Source organism: Oncorhynchus keta, chromosome 15 (genome assembly GCF_023373465.1).
Source record: "Oncorhynchus keta strain PuntledgeMale-10-30-2019 chromosome 15, Oket_V2, whole genome shotgun sequence".
NCBI classification, from domain to species: domain Eukaryota; kingdom Metazoa; phylum Chordata; class Actinopteri; order Salmoniformes; family Salmonidae; genus Oncorhynchus; species Oncorhynchus keta.
Genome location: NC_068435.1, coordinates 38,594,158 through 38,610,680, shown reverse-complemented (window position 1 = coordinate 38,610,680; position 16,523 = coordinate 38,594,158). Strand labels below are relative to the sequence as shown.

Sequence of the window (16,523 nt, the reverse complement as noted above, 5' to 3'; positions counted from 1 at the left end):
TTCTGGCTTTGGAAGGCCATATTACCATCAGAACAGTTGGGGATGACAGACAGGGAGTTCTGGCTTTGGAAGGCCATATTACCATCAGAACAGTTGGGGATGACAGACAGGGAGTTCTGGCTTTGGAAGGCCATATTACCATCAGAACAGTTGGGGATGACAGACAGGGAGTTCTGGCTTTGGAAGGCAGAACAGAACAGTTGGGGAGGTTATCAGAGAGATATTAGTGTGATTACTGAAATGATGAATTCAAAATCAACCCGATAACAAATCAGATGGCATTGCAGCATATCAAACTAAAACAAAAAAAGGTTGCTTTGCAAGCTTTGTTATCATTGTGTAATACATTGTATATGCCAATAAAACGTGTTATTATGAGCATAAGGTCAACGTGTCCATCGCATGTCTTTTCATTTCTGTAGTGTCTGTTTGTGTTTAGTAGAGCCTTGAGGCAACGTTACGAAAGCACTAGTTGGTGTTTGCATCCCACATCTCCATCATCAAAGTGCTGCTGTAACACATTTGCATGAAAGCGGAGAGTTGTCGAATGCTAAAGGTAAAAAAACAAACAGTTTCTCTGTATTTTCCTTTAACAGATGGTGAAAAAGAAAGAGGGGGCGGATGGAGTGAAGGATGAAGGCTGGGTAGACGACTGAACAGAGAGGGAGAGAGGCTCTTACGCGGCTGTTCATCCATTCATTGCCATGGGCTCTTGTCCTCGTCTCTCCTCCCCTGCTCCACCCTCCCATCCCAGGGCCCTTTGAAGCGAGTGCGGCCCCAAAAGGGAGCTCCTGAGTGGGCTGGTGAGGCATGAATAAGTCCCTGCTGGTTACCAGCACCTCTGGAGATGACGGCAAGAGAAATCAATATGGAGAAGAGAATGTGGAGAACAGAGTGGGGTTGTCCAGGTTAGCCCATGGCCTAAGGGCCTGGAGACCTCCAGAGGAGGCCCATCTTGACCTCGCTCAGCCCCAGCCAAGGCTCCTCAGACTGGGCCTGGGTCCCTAACCACACTGGGTGTGTGTGGTTCTGCTGGAAGGGGCCTCCCAACAACATGATACACACTCTCCTGAGTTATTATGATTATTTTCATAGAATGCTAAAGGGGATTTCCATCTCTCTTTATTTCTGCTTTCTTAAAAAAAGATTGACGTACTGCCCCACCTGCACCCTGTAGCTGTGTGTGAATGCTGGTGGGGGGGTTCTGGTTTTTGATCCAGACCTCAGATCCACTCTCTGCTTATTCCCGGGGACGCTTTTACATTTGTCAAAGAGACAGTAACGTCTCATTTTTACACTTCTATTTTTCTTTTCTACACTGGCGTGCTTCACCCACAGCGATATACAAACCACAACAACCACTGAAATCCATTTAGTTTTATCAGGCTCTTCATTGTTCAATTCCAATTGGCATGATCAAAGAACATAGAACAAAAGACAACAACCCATGAAAAGTAAAGCCCAGGTCAGATCCCCTATAAATGTAGTTCATTCATTTTGACCAGCTAGAATAAAAGGGACATAAAGGACCCTGGAAAACACAAGGCCATCAACAGGAGCAGTACAGATAACTGGACACTCCCTGGAAAACACAAGGCCATCAACAGGAGCAGTACAGATAACTGGACACTCCCTGGAAAACACAAGGCCATCAACAGGAGCAGTACAGATAACTGGACACTCCCTGGAAAACACAAGACCATCAACAGGAGCAGTACAGATAACTGGACACTCACTGGAAAACACAAGGCCATCAGCAGGAGCAGTACAGATAACTGGACACTCCCTGGAAAACACAAGGCCATCAACAGGAGCAGTACAGATAACTGGACACTCCCTGGAAAACACAAGGCCATCAACAGGAGCAGTACAGATAACTGGACACTCCCTGGAAAACACAAGGCCATCAACAGGAGCAGTACAGATAACTGGACACTCCCTGGAAAACACAAGGCCATCAACAGGAGCAGTACAGATAACTGGACACTCCCTGGAAAACACAAGGCCATCAACAGGAGCAGTACAGATAACTGGACACTCCCTGGAAAACACAAGGCCATCAACAGGAGCAGTACAGATAACTGGACACTCACTGGAAAACACAAGGCCATCAGCAGGAGCAGTACAGATAACTGGACACTCCCTGGAAAACACAAGGCCATCAACAGGAGCAGTACAGATAACTGGACACTCCCTGGAAAACACAAGGCCATCAACAGGAGCAGTACAGATAACTGGACACTCCCTGGAAAACACAAGGCCATCAACAGGAGCAGTACAGATAACTGGACACTCCCTGGAAAACACAAGGCCATCAACAGGAGCAGTACAGATAACTGGACACTCCCTGGAAAACACAAGGCCATCAACAGGAGCAGTACAGATAACTGGACACTCTCTGGAAAACACAAGGCCATCAACAGGAGCAGTACAGATAACTGGACACTCCCTGGAAAACACAAGGCCATCAACAGGAGCAGTACAGATAACTGGACACTCTCTGGAAAACACAAGGCCATCAACAGGAGCAGTACAGATAACTGGACACTCCCTGGAAAAACACAGAACCAGCAGACAGGTATCTTACTCAGTAACAACATACTCTCCCGCTGTTACACACACTGACAATACTTCTTCTTTCAAACAGCAATTCCCTGTAATTACAATCTAATATAAAGAAAAATTATACCTACAATCCAATTTTATTCGTCGCATACACATATTTGCAGATGTTATGGCAGGTGCAGTGAAATGCTGTGTTTCTAGCTCCAGTAGTGCAGTAACACAGAGCAATACAAACCAATAAACAAACATCTAAAAATGTAAATTAAGAGCAATGTCAGAGTCCGGAATTTGTTTTACATATATAATTGTGTGTATAGTCAGTATATGTATAGAAAAGATGTGCACAGCATTATTTGTACATATGAAGGGGGTATCGGGTGGTACCCAGCTAGTAACAGTGACTAAGGTACTGGGGAGAGGCTGGCTAGTGATGACTATTTAAGTCTGATGGCCTTTGGATAGAAGCTGTTTTTCAGTCTCTCGGTCCCAGCTTTGATGCACCTGTACTGGTAGCGGGGTACCTGTATTGTGGGACTAACACACACAACCCACAAATCTGTATTGGTCTTGAATAGCATCTCTTTCAGATGCACTGTACCCAGCAATAATGAAGGTCTCCCTCACACCCCTTCTTTTCCTGTGTATGTGTACTACGACCAGCCCATAATGGAGGGTCTCCCTCACACCCCTTCTTTTCCTGTGTATGTGTACTACGACCAGCCCATAATGGAGGGTCTCCCTCACACCCCTTCTTTTCCTGTGTATGTGTACTACGACCAGCCCCTAATGGAGGGTCTCCCTCACACCCCTTCTTTTCCTGTGTATGTGTACTACGACCAGCCCATAATGGAGGGTCTCCCTCACACCCCTTCTTTTCCTGTGTATGTGTACTAGGACCAGCCCCCTAATGGAGGGTCCCCTCACACCCCTTCTTTTCCTGTGTATGTGTACTACTGTGGAGGGTCTCCCTCACACCCCTTCTTTTCCTGTGTATGTGTACTACGACCAGCCCATAATGGAGGGTCTCCTCACACCCCTTCTTTTCCTGTGTATGTGTACTCCAGCCCCTAATGGAGGGTCCCCTCACACCCCTTCTTTTCCTGTGTATGTGTACTACGACCAGCCCATAATGGAGGGTCTCCCTCACACCCCTTCTTTTCCTGTGTATGTGTACTACGACCAGCCCCTAATGGAGGGTCTCCCTCACACCCCTTCTTTTCCTGTGTATGTGTACTACGACCAGCCCATAATGGAGGGTCTCCCTCACACCCCTTCTTTTCCTGTGTATGTGTACTACGACCAGCCCATAATGGAGGGTCTCCCTCACACCCTTTCTTTTCCTGTGTATGTGTACTACGACCAGCCCCTAATGGAGGGTCTCCCTCACACCCCTTCTTTTCCTGTGTATGTGTATGACCAGCCCCTAATGGAGGGTCTCCCTCACACCCCTTCTTTTCCTGTGTATGTGTACTACGACCAGCCCCTAATGGAGGGTCTCCCTCACACCCCTTCTTTTCCTGTGTATGTGTACTACGACCAGCCCATAATGGAGGGTCTCCCTCACACCCCTTCTTTTCCTGTGTATGTGTACTACGACCAGCCCCTAATGGAGGGTCTCCCTCACACCCCTTCTTTTCCTGTGTATGTGTACTACGACCAGCCCATAATGGAGGGTCTCCCTCACACCCCTTCTTTTCCTGTGTATGTGTACTACGACCAGCCCCTAATGGAGGGTCTCCCTCACACCCCTTCTTTTCCTGTGTATGTGTACTACGACCAGCCCATAATGGAGGGTCTCCCTCACACCCCTTCTTTTCCTGTGTATGTGCCTACTGTAAAGCAGCTGTCTGTTATAGGGCGCTAGTGCCAAGATATACCGTCCTAGTCACGGTGACGCAGCGCAGTTGTTTTCATCCAGACGGGCACAGCCTCAGACAAAATGGCCACCACTCTATTCCTCTTACAAAGATGGCGGCCATCGGCGTCTCATTTCTCGCGCCATCTGTTTCCTTACCCGCCGTATGCAAATCTAGGCTAATTGCATTTGCATATCCACTTGATTTAGTTACCGTGTGTGCCGACACAGCTAAATGCTCATAATCATGCCATAGAGGTGGTGAGTGTGTGTATACTAAGTAGAAAGGCACCGCTGTTGGTTTCCCCTGTGATGTGTGTGTGTAAAATTGTGTTTTATAGAGGTAATGTGGCTACAATAAAATAATGATCTGGCGGTGGCATATGGGGGGGATGTGTGAGTCTGGGAAATGCAAATCACTCACTGTACAGAGAGGCAGGGGCTTTTGTTAATCAAATGCCCCCAGAAACATGATTATTCGCACGCACTCACACACACAGACAGACACTCGTTTATTGGCACACACACAGACATACACTCGTTTATTGGCACACACACACACACACGCATACAGACATCCATGTACAGACACACGTAAATGAAAAGCAAGACACACACACAGACTGTAATTAAGAGGGGATGCCCAGGCCCAACCAATTCCAGACAGACCATAATAGCCTCATTATCATGCACACTGGTCTCTCATAGTAGGTCGTCTGGTTTCCATGGCATTGGACACATCTGTGTATATATATTATCCAGTCGCCAAGCTGTGGAGTAACCCACTCTGCTATTTCAGTATATAATTCAAATTGGAGGTTAAATGAGAGATGTACAATGAGAGGAATGGAAATAGCATTGAGTCATTCACCTTTGAGCTGATGCTCTCCTTATTGCGGAGAGAAATGTCTGATACTATTGTTTTCAAGTATCTCAGTGTTTTTCAGACAGGTCAGACAGATGGGGGAAAATACAGGGGGAAATACAGGGGAAATACAGGGGAAATACAAGGGAAAATACAGGGGAAAATATAGGGGGAAATACAGGGGAAATACAGGGGAAAATACAGGGGAAATACATGGGGAAATACAGGGGAAATACAAGGGAAAATACAGGGGAAATACAAGGGAAAATACAGGGGAAATACAGGGGAAAATACAGGGGAAATACAAGGGGAAATACAGGGGAAAATACAGGGGAAATACAAGGGAAAATACAGGGGAAAATACAGGGGAAATACAGGGGAAAATACAGGGAAAATACAGGGGGAAATCCAGGGGAAATACAAGGGAAAATACAGGGGACAATACAGGGGAAATACAGGGGAATATACAGGGGAAACTACAGGGGAAAATACAGTGGAAATACAAGGGAAAATACAGGGGAAAATACAGGGGAAATACAGGGAAAATACAGCGGGAAATACAGAGGAAATACAAGGGAAAATACAGGGGAAAATACAGGGGAAAATACAGGGGAAATACAGGGGGAAATACAGGGGAATATACAGGGGAATTACAGGGGGAAATACAGGGGAAATACAGGGGAAAATACAGGGGAATATACAGGGGAAAATACAGGGGAAATACAGGGGGAAATACAGGGGAAATACAAGGGAAAATACAGGGGAATATACAGGGGAAATACAGGGGAAAATACAGGGGAAATACAGGGGAAATACAGGGGGAATACAGGGGGAAATACAGGGGAATATACAGGGGAATTACACGGGGAAATACAGGGGGAATACAGGGGGAATATAGGGGAAAATACAGGGGAATATACAGGGGAAATACAGGGGGAAATACAGGGGAAATACAAGGGAAAATACAGGGGAATATACAGGGGGAAATACAGGGGAAATACAGGGGGAATACAGGAGAAATACAGGGGAAAATACAGGGAAATACAGGGGAAAATACAGGGGGAAATACAGGGAATATACAGGGGAAAATACAGGGGAAATACAGAGGGAATACAGGGGGAAATACAGGGGAAATACAGGGGGAATACAGGGGGAAATACAGGGGAAAGCACAGGGGAATATACAGGGCCAATACTGGGGAAATACAGGGGAAATATAGGGGAAAATACAGGGGAAATACAGGGGGAATACAGGGGATAATACAGGGGAATATACAGGGGAATATACAGGGGAAAATACAGGGGGAAATACAGGGGAAAATACAAGGGAAAATACAGGGGAAAATACAGGGGAAAATACAAGGTGAGGCATCATTTCACTGCACATTTACTCATCTGAATTCTGCATTTTATAATAACTAGCCAATACTGTCAATTAATTAAAATGTTAAAGTCTGGAAATTAGGTGGATGGAGACTAATATTTCTCATAAAAGAAATCCTCTAGAGCATTGTTCCCATAGTTACATTTAATTGAGCCTCACAGTTTTTGCCCATTAATTCATTGGAGGCGAATGGTCTGAGTAGCTGAGCAACAATGCTGTCTTCGTATTTGCATTCGCCCATGCAGCCAGGCAGCTGCTGCAGTCAGACCTGTACAGTTGGCTATATGTGTGCAAAATGGCGGTCACGTGAATCATAGGGTATGTCCGATGGTTGTGGGAGCGAGGAAGGGGAGGGGGTGGGGGTCTGTATTTGGGGTTTAGGGGATTCTGGGTGAGGAGGAGACTGAGGTGATTTGGGTGTCTAGACCTGGGGGTTGGGGGGGTGAGGTGTTTGAATGGGTAAGAGTTTAGGGGGTTTGGGGAGTAGGGGGTGTTTGCCATGTCTTGATCTGCGTATATGTGCATGTGTGTGAGTCATTTACATATTCAGCGCAGTGAGGGAGCCAATATGCTGTCCGACGACCCAGACATATACACAACCCGAACATACACACCACCACTACAGTGTAGAGCTTTAGCCTTATGTTGAATACATTATTGATATTCTGCCTCACTCTGTCCAATGAGAGGACGGAAGGCAGATTACAGCCAATAGAAATGCATAATGGAACAGGAAGTGGAAGCAACGAGGAGGGAAGTAGAGAGAAATCAACAGCACTATAAGCTCGGAGAGAGAGAGGAAAGAGGAGAGGGGAGGGGTACTGGTGAAATAGGAAAGCGCTACGGCAGGTTGAGAAGCTGCAATATAGAAACATGCGGTTGTGCCATTCACAGACAATATAACACGACTAAATAAACACCCTCAGAGACAGATGGAAAAAAATCAGCTGACAGCATTTCAACTGAGATGTTCCATATCTGCAGTGAAGACTGAACACTATTTAGAAATTACACTTCGTTGTCTCCGTTTGTGACAAAGGGAGATAGTTCCACAGTCACAGAGCAATCTGAATAAAGTGAGGATATCGCCATTGGAATTTATAGCGATCGTTCATTAGGAAGTGGCAATGATTTCAAGTGGGGTTTCGGGGGCTCGCCCGTACTAATGGTGGGGTTAGAGAGTGCAGAGGTTGTGAGGGCAAAGAAGTCAGACGGCCAGACAGAGAGACATGATGCGGATCTCCATAATGTCCTATAACAAATACTGCTGTGTGCTGGTGATGGAGAGGGGGATGAACAGGCTGGTCCTGGATGTCTGGACTGGGAGCGTGGGAACGTCAGGAAAATACATGCAGAACAGGCAGGCACTGGCTAGACGGCCACCAAGGCCTGAATGCCTCTGCAGCAGGTGAAAGGGAACCCCAGAGTTCAAGGGTCAAGGCCAAACCGGGGGCCTCTCTCGTTGTAAGTGTGTGTGTGCTTGTAGGGACACCACTCACTCTGTCTGGGTCTAGCTGGATGCTAATGAAGGTTCAGGCCTGTTTATTAAGCAGTAGCCATCTTTTGTTTGCCTTGGAGTTCAGAGTGCCTCTTTCAGGCCAGGAGAGGGTCAGACTGGATGCTGCTGCGGGGATGGTGATGAAGGGGTCCTCCATCATCCGATGTCACTCAGCCCCTCTGGAATAACTGACAGGCAGGCCCCCTCAACTTAGACCTCCCCTACTGAAAGAGTGAGATTGTTTTGTGATTGACATTCTGATTTCAGGCCCCCTCAAATTAGACCTCCCCTACTGAAAGAGTGAGATTGTTTTGTGATTGACATTCTGATTTCAGACATTCCTGGAACTTCTTTGCCAGCTAAGATATGTTAGGAAGCAAATGACATGTTCAACATTTGTGATGCAGTGTGTTCCGTTCCGTCAGACCATTGCTTAGTCTATGCCTTTAGAAGGCTTTTAACCGCTTGGTATATTTCATTCATTTATAAACAGGCACTATTAAAAGGTCCAAACCTATTTGTTTCTATGAAAAGCAGTAATAGAACGGTGTAGCCCGAGCCCTTACTCTCTCACCCATCAAAACCATTCACTTTAGCTCTCCCTTACTCTCTCACCCATCAAAACCATCCACTTTAGCTCTCCCTTGCTCTCTCACCCATCAAAACCAATCACTTTAGCTCTCCTTTACTCTCTCACCCATCAAAAGCATTCCCTTTAGCTCTCCCTTACTCTCTCACCCATCAAAACCATTCACTTTAGCTCTCCCTTACACTCTCACCCATCAAAACCATTCCCTGTAGCTCTCCCTTACTCTCTCACCCATCAAAAGCATTCCCTTTAGCTCTCCCTTACTCTCTCACCCATCAAAACCATTCACTTTAGCTCTCCCTTGCTCTCTCACCCATCAAAACCATTCACTTTAGCTCTCCCTTGCTCTCTCACCCATCAAAACCAATCACTTTAGCTCTCCTTTACTCTCTCACCCATCAAAACCATTCACTTTAGCTCTCCCTTACTCTCTCACCCATCAAAACCATTCACTTTAGCTCTCCCTTACTCTCTCACCCATCAAAAGCATTCCCTTTAGCTCTCCCTTGCTCTCCCCTGCACCTCTATAGCCGCATAGAGTGTGTACCTCCGCATTATGAGCTGTGCTACGCCTTTAAGAGGGGAAATCATGACCTCACCAGGATCTCTCCAAAGGGAGGAAGTGAGTGAAAGGGTGAAGGAGGCCAGCTCTAACTCTCGCTTCTCTTCTTTAATGCATTGGGGTGTAAGCTTCATTAGCTCTGCTTATAAAAGGACACCTCCCTCTCCGTCTGCTCAATAGACCCATAGACCCTGTCTCCCTGTCCCAGAGTTTTGAGAAGTGGGTGGGTGCGTGTAGTCTCCCAACTTTCACACGCCACCAGGCCGCCGTTTCTCTGACTTAAATCAAGCCTAGCAATGAAACCTTTTGAGTCTCGGCCTTTTTCTCTCGCCGCGGTTTCACTTGTCTTTCTCAGCTCTCTGCCCTGATAGTGTGTAGTAGCTATATCTGCTCTTCTTCGCCTCCAGAATCCTTGTTGTATTGAAACATTCACATCTTTCTTTTTCTTTACTCCTCCATTTGCTTATTTCATCATCCAATTCTCTATTTGCACAATGGCAGATCCTAAGGAAAGATCTCAGGCCAGCGTAGCTAATTCCAATGCAAATAGTTCACACACACACACACACACACACACACACACACACACACACACACACACACACACACACACACACACACACACACACACACACACACACACACACACACACACACACACACACACACACACCATCAGCTGGGCTGAATCAATCCACTGATAAAGAAGAGTGGTTTCTATAATTCAATTGTGATGGAGAGAATGTGGAGAGAGACCCTCACCCCCTTCACTTTCACCTCCTCTTCTATGCCACCTCCATTTCCCATCAGGAGCTGTCTGCAGGCGGCTATGTTGGGTCCTAGTCTGGCGAGTGGGAGGAGACATGTGCAGCAGAGGGTCCTGGGAAGCAAGAGGCAGGCTAGTGCAGTGATTAGCATGGCTAGTGCAGTGATTAGCATGGCTGGTGCAGTGATTAGCATGGCTAGTGCAGTGATTAGCATGGCTAGTGCAGTGATTAGCATGGCTAGTGCAGTGATTAGCATGGCCAGCCGCCATCTCTGGTTCTGTTCATTGTAACCAAACTGCATTAATGAGTCTAGAAACACATTCAGAGCTATTCTAACAGATGCCCCGGCAAACATATCTGCTAATACCCACATGTGCACATGCACATCCATGCACACACATACAAACCTGGGACAATGAAATGTGTTTTTTTAGCTAGTGCCTTAAGCCTGAGCCTCTCTTGACTGAATCTCAAGTTGTTCTCTCCCTCTCTCTTTCTCAGTCAAGTTCATCTGCCCCATTCATATCATTACTATTGTCCACTTTGGATCACTCAAAAGTTCAAGAACAATCTGGTGTGAGTTGTTGTAGTGCCCAGTGTAAATCCATATGATGCACTTCAGTGTAGCCCCTGTTGAAATTCCGAGTAACAATAGCACAGGCAGATTCTGTGCACAGACTAGTGACTCGGTTCTAGTATTTGTTTATGTTACTGTTTATTTGTGAGTAAGAAGTGGGACTTTTGCATGTCCTTTAGTCTAGGTCACACCTCACTCCCAAGTTTAAAAAGACGAGTGAAAGTCAAGCCAAGGAAACTATCCAATCCAGGGAAGCAAAGAGGGAGCAAGGGCTGAGAGGATTGAGTCAGAAATAGCCGCCTTGATATTTGCAGCTGTAGGAGAGAGAGAGGGAGAGAGAGAGGAAGGGAGAGGGATGGAAGAGAGAGGACAATTCTGCGGCCTGGTTCTAATTTTCCACAGGGAGATAAGTGAGTCAGGACTGGGATGGCTGCGTGGGTCTCTGTTGAGACAGCAGAAACTTCGGTGCCCCAGATTGCAAGCTGATATGCCTCTCTCGCTCTCTCTATTTTACCGCATCATGCTGTAGGAACCATTTATGCTTCAGAGTCTTAATTATCTATGCATTCAAGGTTTAAATGACAGAAGTGCTGGGTACTCTCTTGGCAAACTCATAAGCATTAGAAATAGCATTGTTAGTCCAGCCTAGTATTTATGGCACACTTCAAGAGTAAAGGTTAGACTTCAAATCAAATCAAATCACTTCAACCCTGTAGGATTTACAGTATAATGATATGTAGACAGTAGTGGCATTGCCAAGTAAAGAGTAAAAGCAATTAGTAGAGCGGTAGATGAGAGATGTGTCAAATGACCTTGCCATTTTCCCATTATTTCTCCTCTCATCTATTTCCCTCCATTCTCATCTTTCAGTCCAAGTTTGCTTTCGTGTAGTTTACATAAAGGGCGATTCAGGAGTGTGTGTGTCTGAGAAGAGCGTGCATGCATATGTGTGTGTGTCTAACAGACAGCCCCCGACCCTTGACCCAAGCCTGCTGTGAGGCTGTGGTTCCCATAGGCTGGGGGCCGTAGACAGGCACAAACACACAGGCTTTATTGGCAGAACTGTCCTCCAGCCACTCATTCAGGACTCAGTCACGGCCACTTAGAGCACAGCAGACCCAGTGATTCAGACGAGGTGTGATCCAATGACATGTATTTATAATGAGGGGGCCACGGGGAAGTCTTTGTTGGACAGACACAATATCAGGAGCAGTAACAGAAAGAAAGTCTCTCTCTCTCTCTTTCTCTCTCTCTCTCTCACACACACACACACACACACACACACACACACACAGTCTTGGGGATCATTTATTCATATTAAAAAACCACCAGAGACCTGTGTTAGGATCCATCTTTTATAATGTAACCCTGCCTTTATATATTATAGACACTAGTCGATCTGGCAGTACAACCCCCTAACCGCCCCTCTCCCCCAGTCTGCTGGGATGGAAAACCCCCTAACCACCCCTCTACCCCAGTCTGGTGGGGTGGACAACCCCCTAACCACCCCTCTCCTACAGTCTGGTGGGGTGGACAACCCCTTAACCACCCCTCTACCCCAGTCTGGTGGGGTGGCCAACCCCCTAACCACCCCTCTACCCCAATCTGGTGGGGTGGACAACCCCTTAACCACCCCACTACCCCAGTCTGGTGGGGTGGACAACCCCCTAACCACCCCTCTACCCCAATCTGGTGGGGTGGACAACCCCTTAACCACCCCACTACCCCAGTCTGGTGGGGTGGACAACCCCCTAATCAGCCCTCTCCCCCAGTCCCCTCAACCCCAGTCTGGTGGGGGGGGGGGTGAGCGGCCTCGTCTAAGTTTTCAACAGTGTGAGAGTTGAGGGGGAGAGGAGGGGCAGGCTGTACCCCTCTGAATATATTAGACCAATCTGCTGGTGGGGGCCACCTTCCATGGGTACGAGAGGCATTGGGCCCTAGAGTCAGAGCAATGACTTTATATGAGTGGGAAAAGCCATCGGTCACTATGTGAAGACTCAATAGCACATTGAAGCCAAATGGCGTCTCATGAATACATTCGTTGCTCTCTTTGAGCTACTCCAGGAAGTGACGTTGCAGGCTAGCTCAGTGCTGCTCCATCTTTTAAAATAATCGGTTCAAGGACATTTTTCTGGTGTATTAGAAGCAATGATTGGTACCATGATTTTCTTCTAAACAGGTTTTTATTTATACAAATATTGACCACGAAGATTGCCATTTTCCCATTCCCTATTAGAGTTGCAAAGAAAAAGCCTTATCTCAGACTGGCCAATAAAAAGAAAAGATTAAGATGAGAAAAAGAACAGACACTGGACAGCGGAACTCTGCCTAGAAGCAAAAGAACACAGACACTGGACAGAGAAACTCCGTATGCCGTAGTTGCCTCATCACAGTTGACGTTGAGACTGGTGTTTTGCGGGTACTATTTAATGAAGCTGCCAGTTGAGGATTTGTGAGGCATCTATTTCTCAAACTAGACACTCTGATGAAACAAAAATAGAACTGTTTGGCCATAATGACCATCATTATGTTTGGAGGAAAAGGGGGAGGCTTGCAAGCCGAAGAACACCATCCCAACCGTGAAGCACAGGGGTGGCAGCATCATGTTGTGGGGGTTGCTTTGCTGCACTTCACAAAATAGATGGCATCATCAGGAAAGAAAATTATGTGGATATATTGAAGCAACATCTCAAGACATCAGTCAGGAAGTTACAGCTTGGTCGCAAATGGGTCTTCCAAATGGACAATGACCCCAAGCATACTTCCAAAGCTGTGGCAAAATGACTTAAGGACAACAAAGTCAAGGTATTGGAGTGGCCATCACAAAGCCCTGACCTCAATCCTATAGAAAATTTGTGGGCAGAACTGAAAAAGCATGTTCGAGCAAGGAGGCCTACAAACCTGACTCAGTTACACCAGCTCTGTCAGGAGGAATGGGCCTAAATTCACCCAACTTATTGTGGGAAGCTTGTGGAAGGCTACCCGAAACGTTTGACCCGAGTTAAACAATTTAAAGGCAATATTACCAAATACCAAAAAAACATTGTTACCAAAAAGCTGAAATAAATTATTTTCTCTACTATTATTCTGACATTTCACATTCTTAAAAAAAAGTGGTGATCCGAACTGACCGAAGACAGGACTTTTTTACTAGGATTAAAAGTCAAGGAATTGTGAAAAACTGAGTTTAAATGTATTTGGCTAAGGTGTATGTAAACCTCTGACTTCCAACTGAATATGTATATATATATATATCCCCTAGTCTATTGCATTTGGATATTGGTTTATTGTCAAAATGCATAGGTCTGAATTGAGTTATTGTTTTAAAGCGGCCATGCCTGCCTCCTTTATGACCAATTGTTATGACTATTCCTTACCCGTAATGAACGGAACACACCTATACAACAGGAATTGATTTTAGCCTTATGAACATCACAGTGTAGAGTCATAGGGCCATGACGTTGCAAAAGCCAGACAAGAGAAGTGTGTCTGTGAGTGAGTCTGGGATTGTGTGTCTGTGTTTTCCCAGAGGTGTAATTTTGGGGGTCCCAGCTGACTGCCCTTCCTCTAGACGTCCCCATCCCGCACCTAGAGGTCAGGGGTTGGGGGTGGGGTGGGGCACAGACACACACACAGGCTGTTTGTGCTGACCTGTGTCAGTGTGCAGACTGAGGGGATCACTGCACTGGGAGATAAGGGTTTGAGTGTGCCCCCCCCCACATACACACAAATGCACACATGACATAGGTTCTTAGGTTCACCTAAGAAAAAAAGAGGGGGGTCCTTATGCACATCCCTGCAATCATTACCCACTGCGCGTGCACACACACACTGCATCATCACCCTGTCATCAGCGCTGCTTTACTAGCATATTGAACTGATAGCAATACTATCTTACTGCATTTATGTGTTCAGTCCAAAGTGTGATTTCAGTATCATTTTAACCACATAACAGCACTGAACAATTGAAAGAGCCACATATCATCTAACCCATTCTCTTTGTGTCCACACAGATCGACGTGTAAGAGTGAAAGATCGAAGGTCGCTTGTTTGGACCAACCGGATCACATGAGACCTTGTGGAGTGCTCCCATTGGTTCACCTAAGAAAAAAAGAGGGGGGGTTCAAGCTCGCAACTTCAAGCAACTTCAAGCTCGCTATAAAGATTCATAGAATGTGGATTATGATGGCCATGCAATACTGGACAGAATAACAATACAGAAGTTGCTTCTACAATAATGACATTGACTTTGTACACTCACTTCAGTTCTTCACAGCTGACTGTTGCTCTCTGAAGACATTCTAGTTTGGAAAACAATTAGCGATGATCACAGATCAGTTGTTTTGCTTTTAAGCTGATCTTTTGCTGAGGTGTGCATGATATATGATTTATGCTGTGTACAGCTATAATAGAACTGAAATAGATCAATAAAAGTGGTTTGTTTTCTGAAAGTATTTTGTATCTATTTGGTTTAGTTTGTTCAATGTCCAATTATGTTTTGACTGGTGGCTATATTTGATAGTCATCATATGATCATCATCTCCCAAGAGATACAGGGCCTTCAGAAAATATTCACATCTTTACTTCTTCCACATTTTGTTGTGTTACAGCCTGCATTTGAAATGGATTACATAAAGATTGTTGTGTCACTGGCGTACACACAATACCCCATAATGTCAAAGTGGAATTGTTTTTAGAATTTGTTACAAATAATGAAAAGCTGAAATGTCTTGTGTCAATAAGTATCCCTAAGTAAGTTCAGGAGTAAAAATATTCCTAAATCACATAAGCATAAGTATTCACACACCTGAGTCACCTTTAGCAGTGATTACAACTGTGAGTCTTTCCAGTTATGTCTCTAAGAGCTTTGCACACCGGGATGGTACAATATTTTCCCATTTTTTGTAAAAAAAAAATCTTCAAGCCCTGTCAAGTTGGTTGCTGATCATTGCTAGACAACCATTTTCCAGTCTTGACATAGATTTTAACACCGATTTTAGTCAAACTGTAACTAGACCAACATTCAATGTAGTCTTGGTAAACAACCCCAGTGTACAGTATGTTTTGCCTTGTGTTTTAGGTAATTGTGCTGTGAATTTGTCTCCTAGGGTCTCTTGGGAAGTAGACTGAACCAAGTTTTAATCTAGGATTTTTCCTGTAGCTCTATTCCGTTCTTTTTACACAAAAAAAACTTCTGTTGTCCTTACCGATGACAAGCATACCCATAACATGATGAATCCACCACCTTGTTTGAAAAAATGAAGAGTGGTACTCAGTGATGTGTTGTGTTGGATTTGCCCCAAACATACCACTTTGTATTAGCACAAAAAGTAAACTTCTTTGCCACATTTTTTGCAGTGATACTTTAGTGCCTTATTGCAAACAAGATGCATGTTCTGGAATATTTGTATTCTGTACAGGCTTCCCTCTTTTCCCTGTCATTTATATTAGTATTATGGAATAACTACAATGTTGTTGATCAATCCTGAGTTTTCTCCTACCCCAGCCATTAAATTCTAACTGTTTTAAAATCACCATTGGCCTCATGGTGAAGTCACTGAGCAATTTCCTTCCTTTCCGCCAACTGAGTTAGGAAGGCCGCCTGTATCTTTGTAGTGACTGGGTGAATTGATACACCATCCAAAGTACAATTAATAACTGCACCCTGCTCAACGGAGTATTCAATGTCTGCTTTTTTATTTTACCCATTTACCCAGCGAACCATTGGAAAACCTCCCTGGTCTTTGTGGTTGAATCTGTGCTTGAAATTCACTGCTCGACTGAAGGACCTTACAGATAATTGTACAGAGATGGTGTAGTTATTCATAAATCATGTTCAACACTAATATTAATACACTGAAT

At 45.3% G+C, this 16,523-nt stretch overlaps 1 protein-coding gene across 1 annotated transcript; it reads left to right on the top strand.

The window, feature by feature from the left end:
• The first annotated feature begins 810 nt into the window (after positions 1-810).
• Positions 811-14,777, top strand: LOC127907690 (uncharacterized). The gene is made up of 3 exons (XM_052464269.1): positions 811-894; positions 1,510-2,578; positions 14,675-14,777. The coding sequence occupies exons 1-3, from the start codon at positions 811-813 to the stop codon at positions 14,731-14,733; spliced, it is 1,212 nt and encodes a 403-aa protein (XP_052320229.1). The 3' UTR covers positions 14,734-14,777.
• The last annotated feature ends 1,746 nt before the right edge of the window (positions 14,778-16,523 follow it).

Coding starts and splice junctions, on each gene's coding strand:
- LOC127907690 (XM_052464269.1), top strand. CDS start 811: ATGAATAAGTCCCTGCTGGTTACCAGCACCTCTGGAGATGACGGCAAG. Junction 895..1,509: donor AAGAGAATGTGGAGAACAGA/GTGGGGTTGTCC, acceptor TTGACCAGCTAG/AATAAAAGGGACATAAAGGA. Junction 2,579..14,674: donor AACACAGAACCAGCAGACAG/GTATCTTACTCA, acceptor GTGTCCACACAG/ATCGACGTGTAAGAGTGAAA.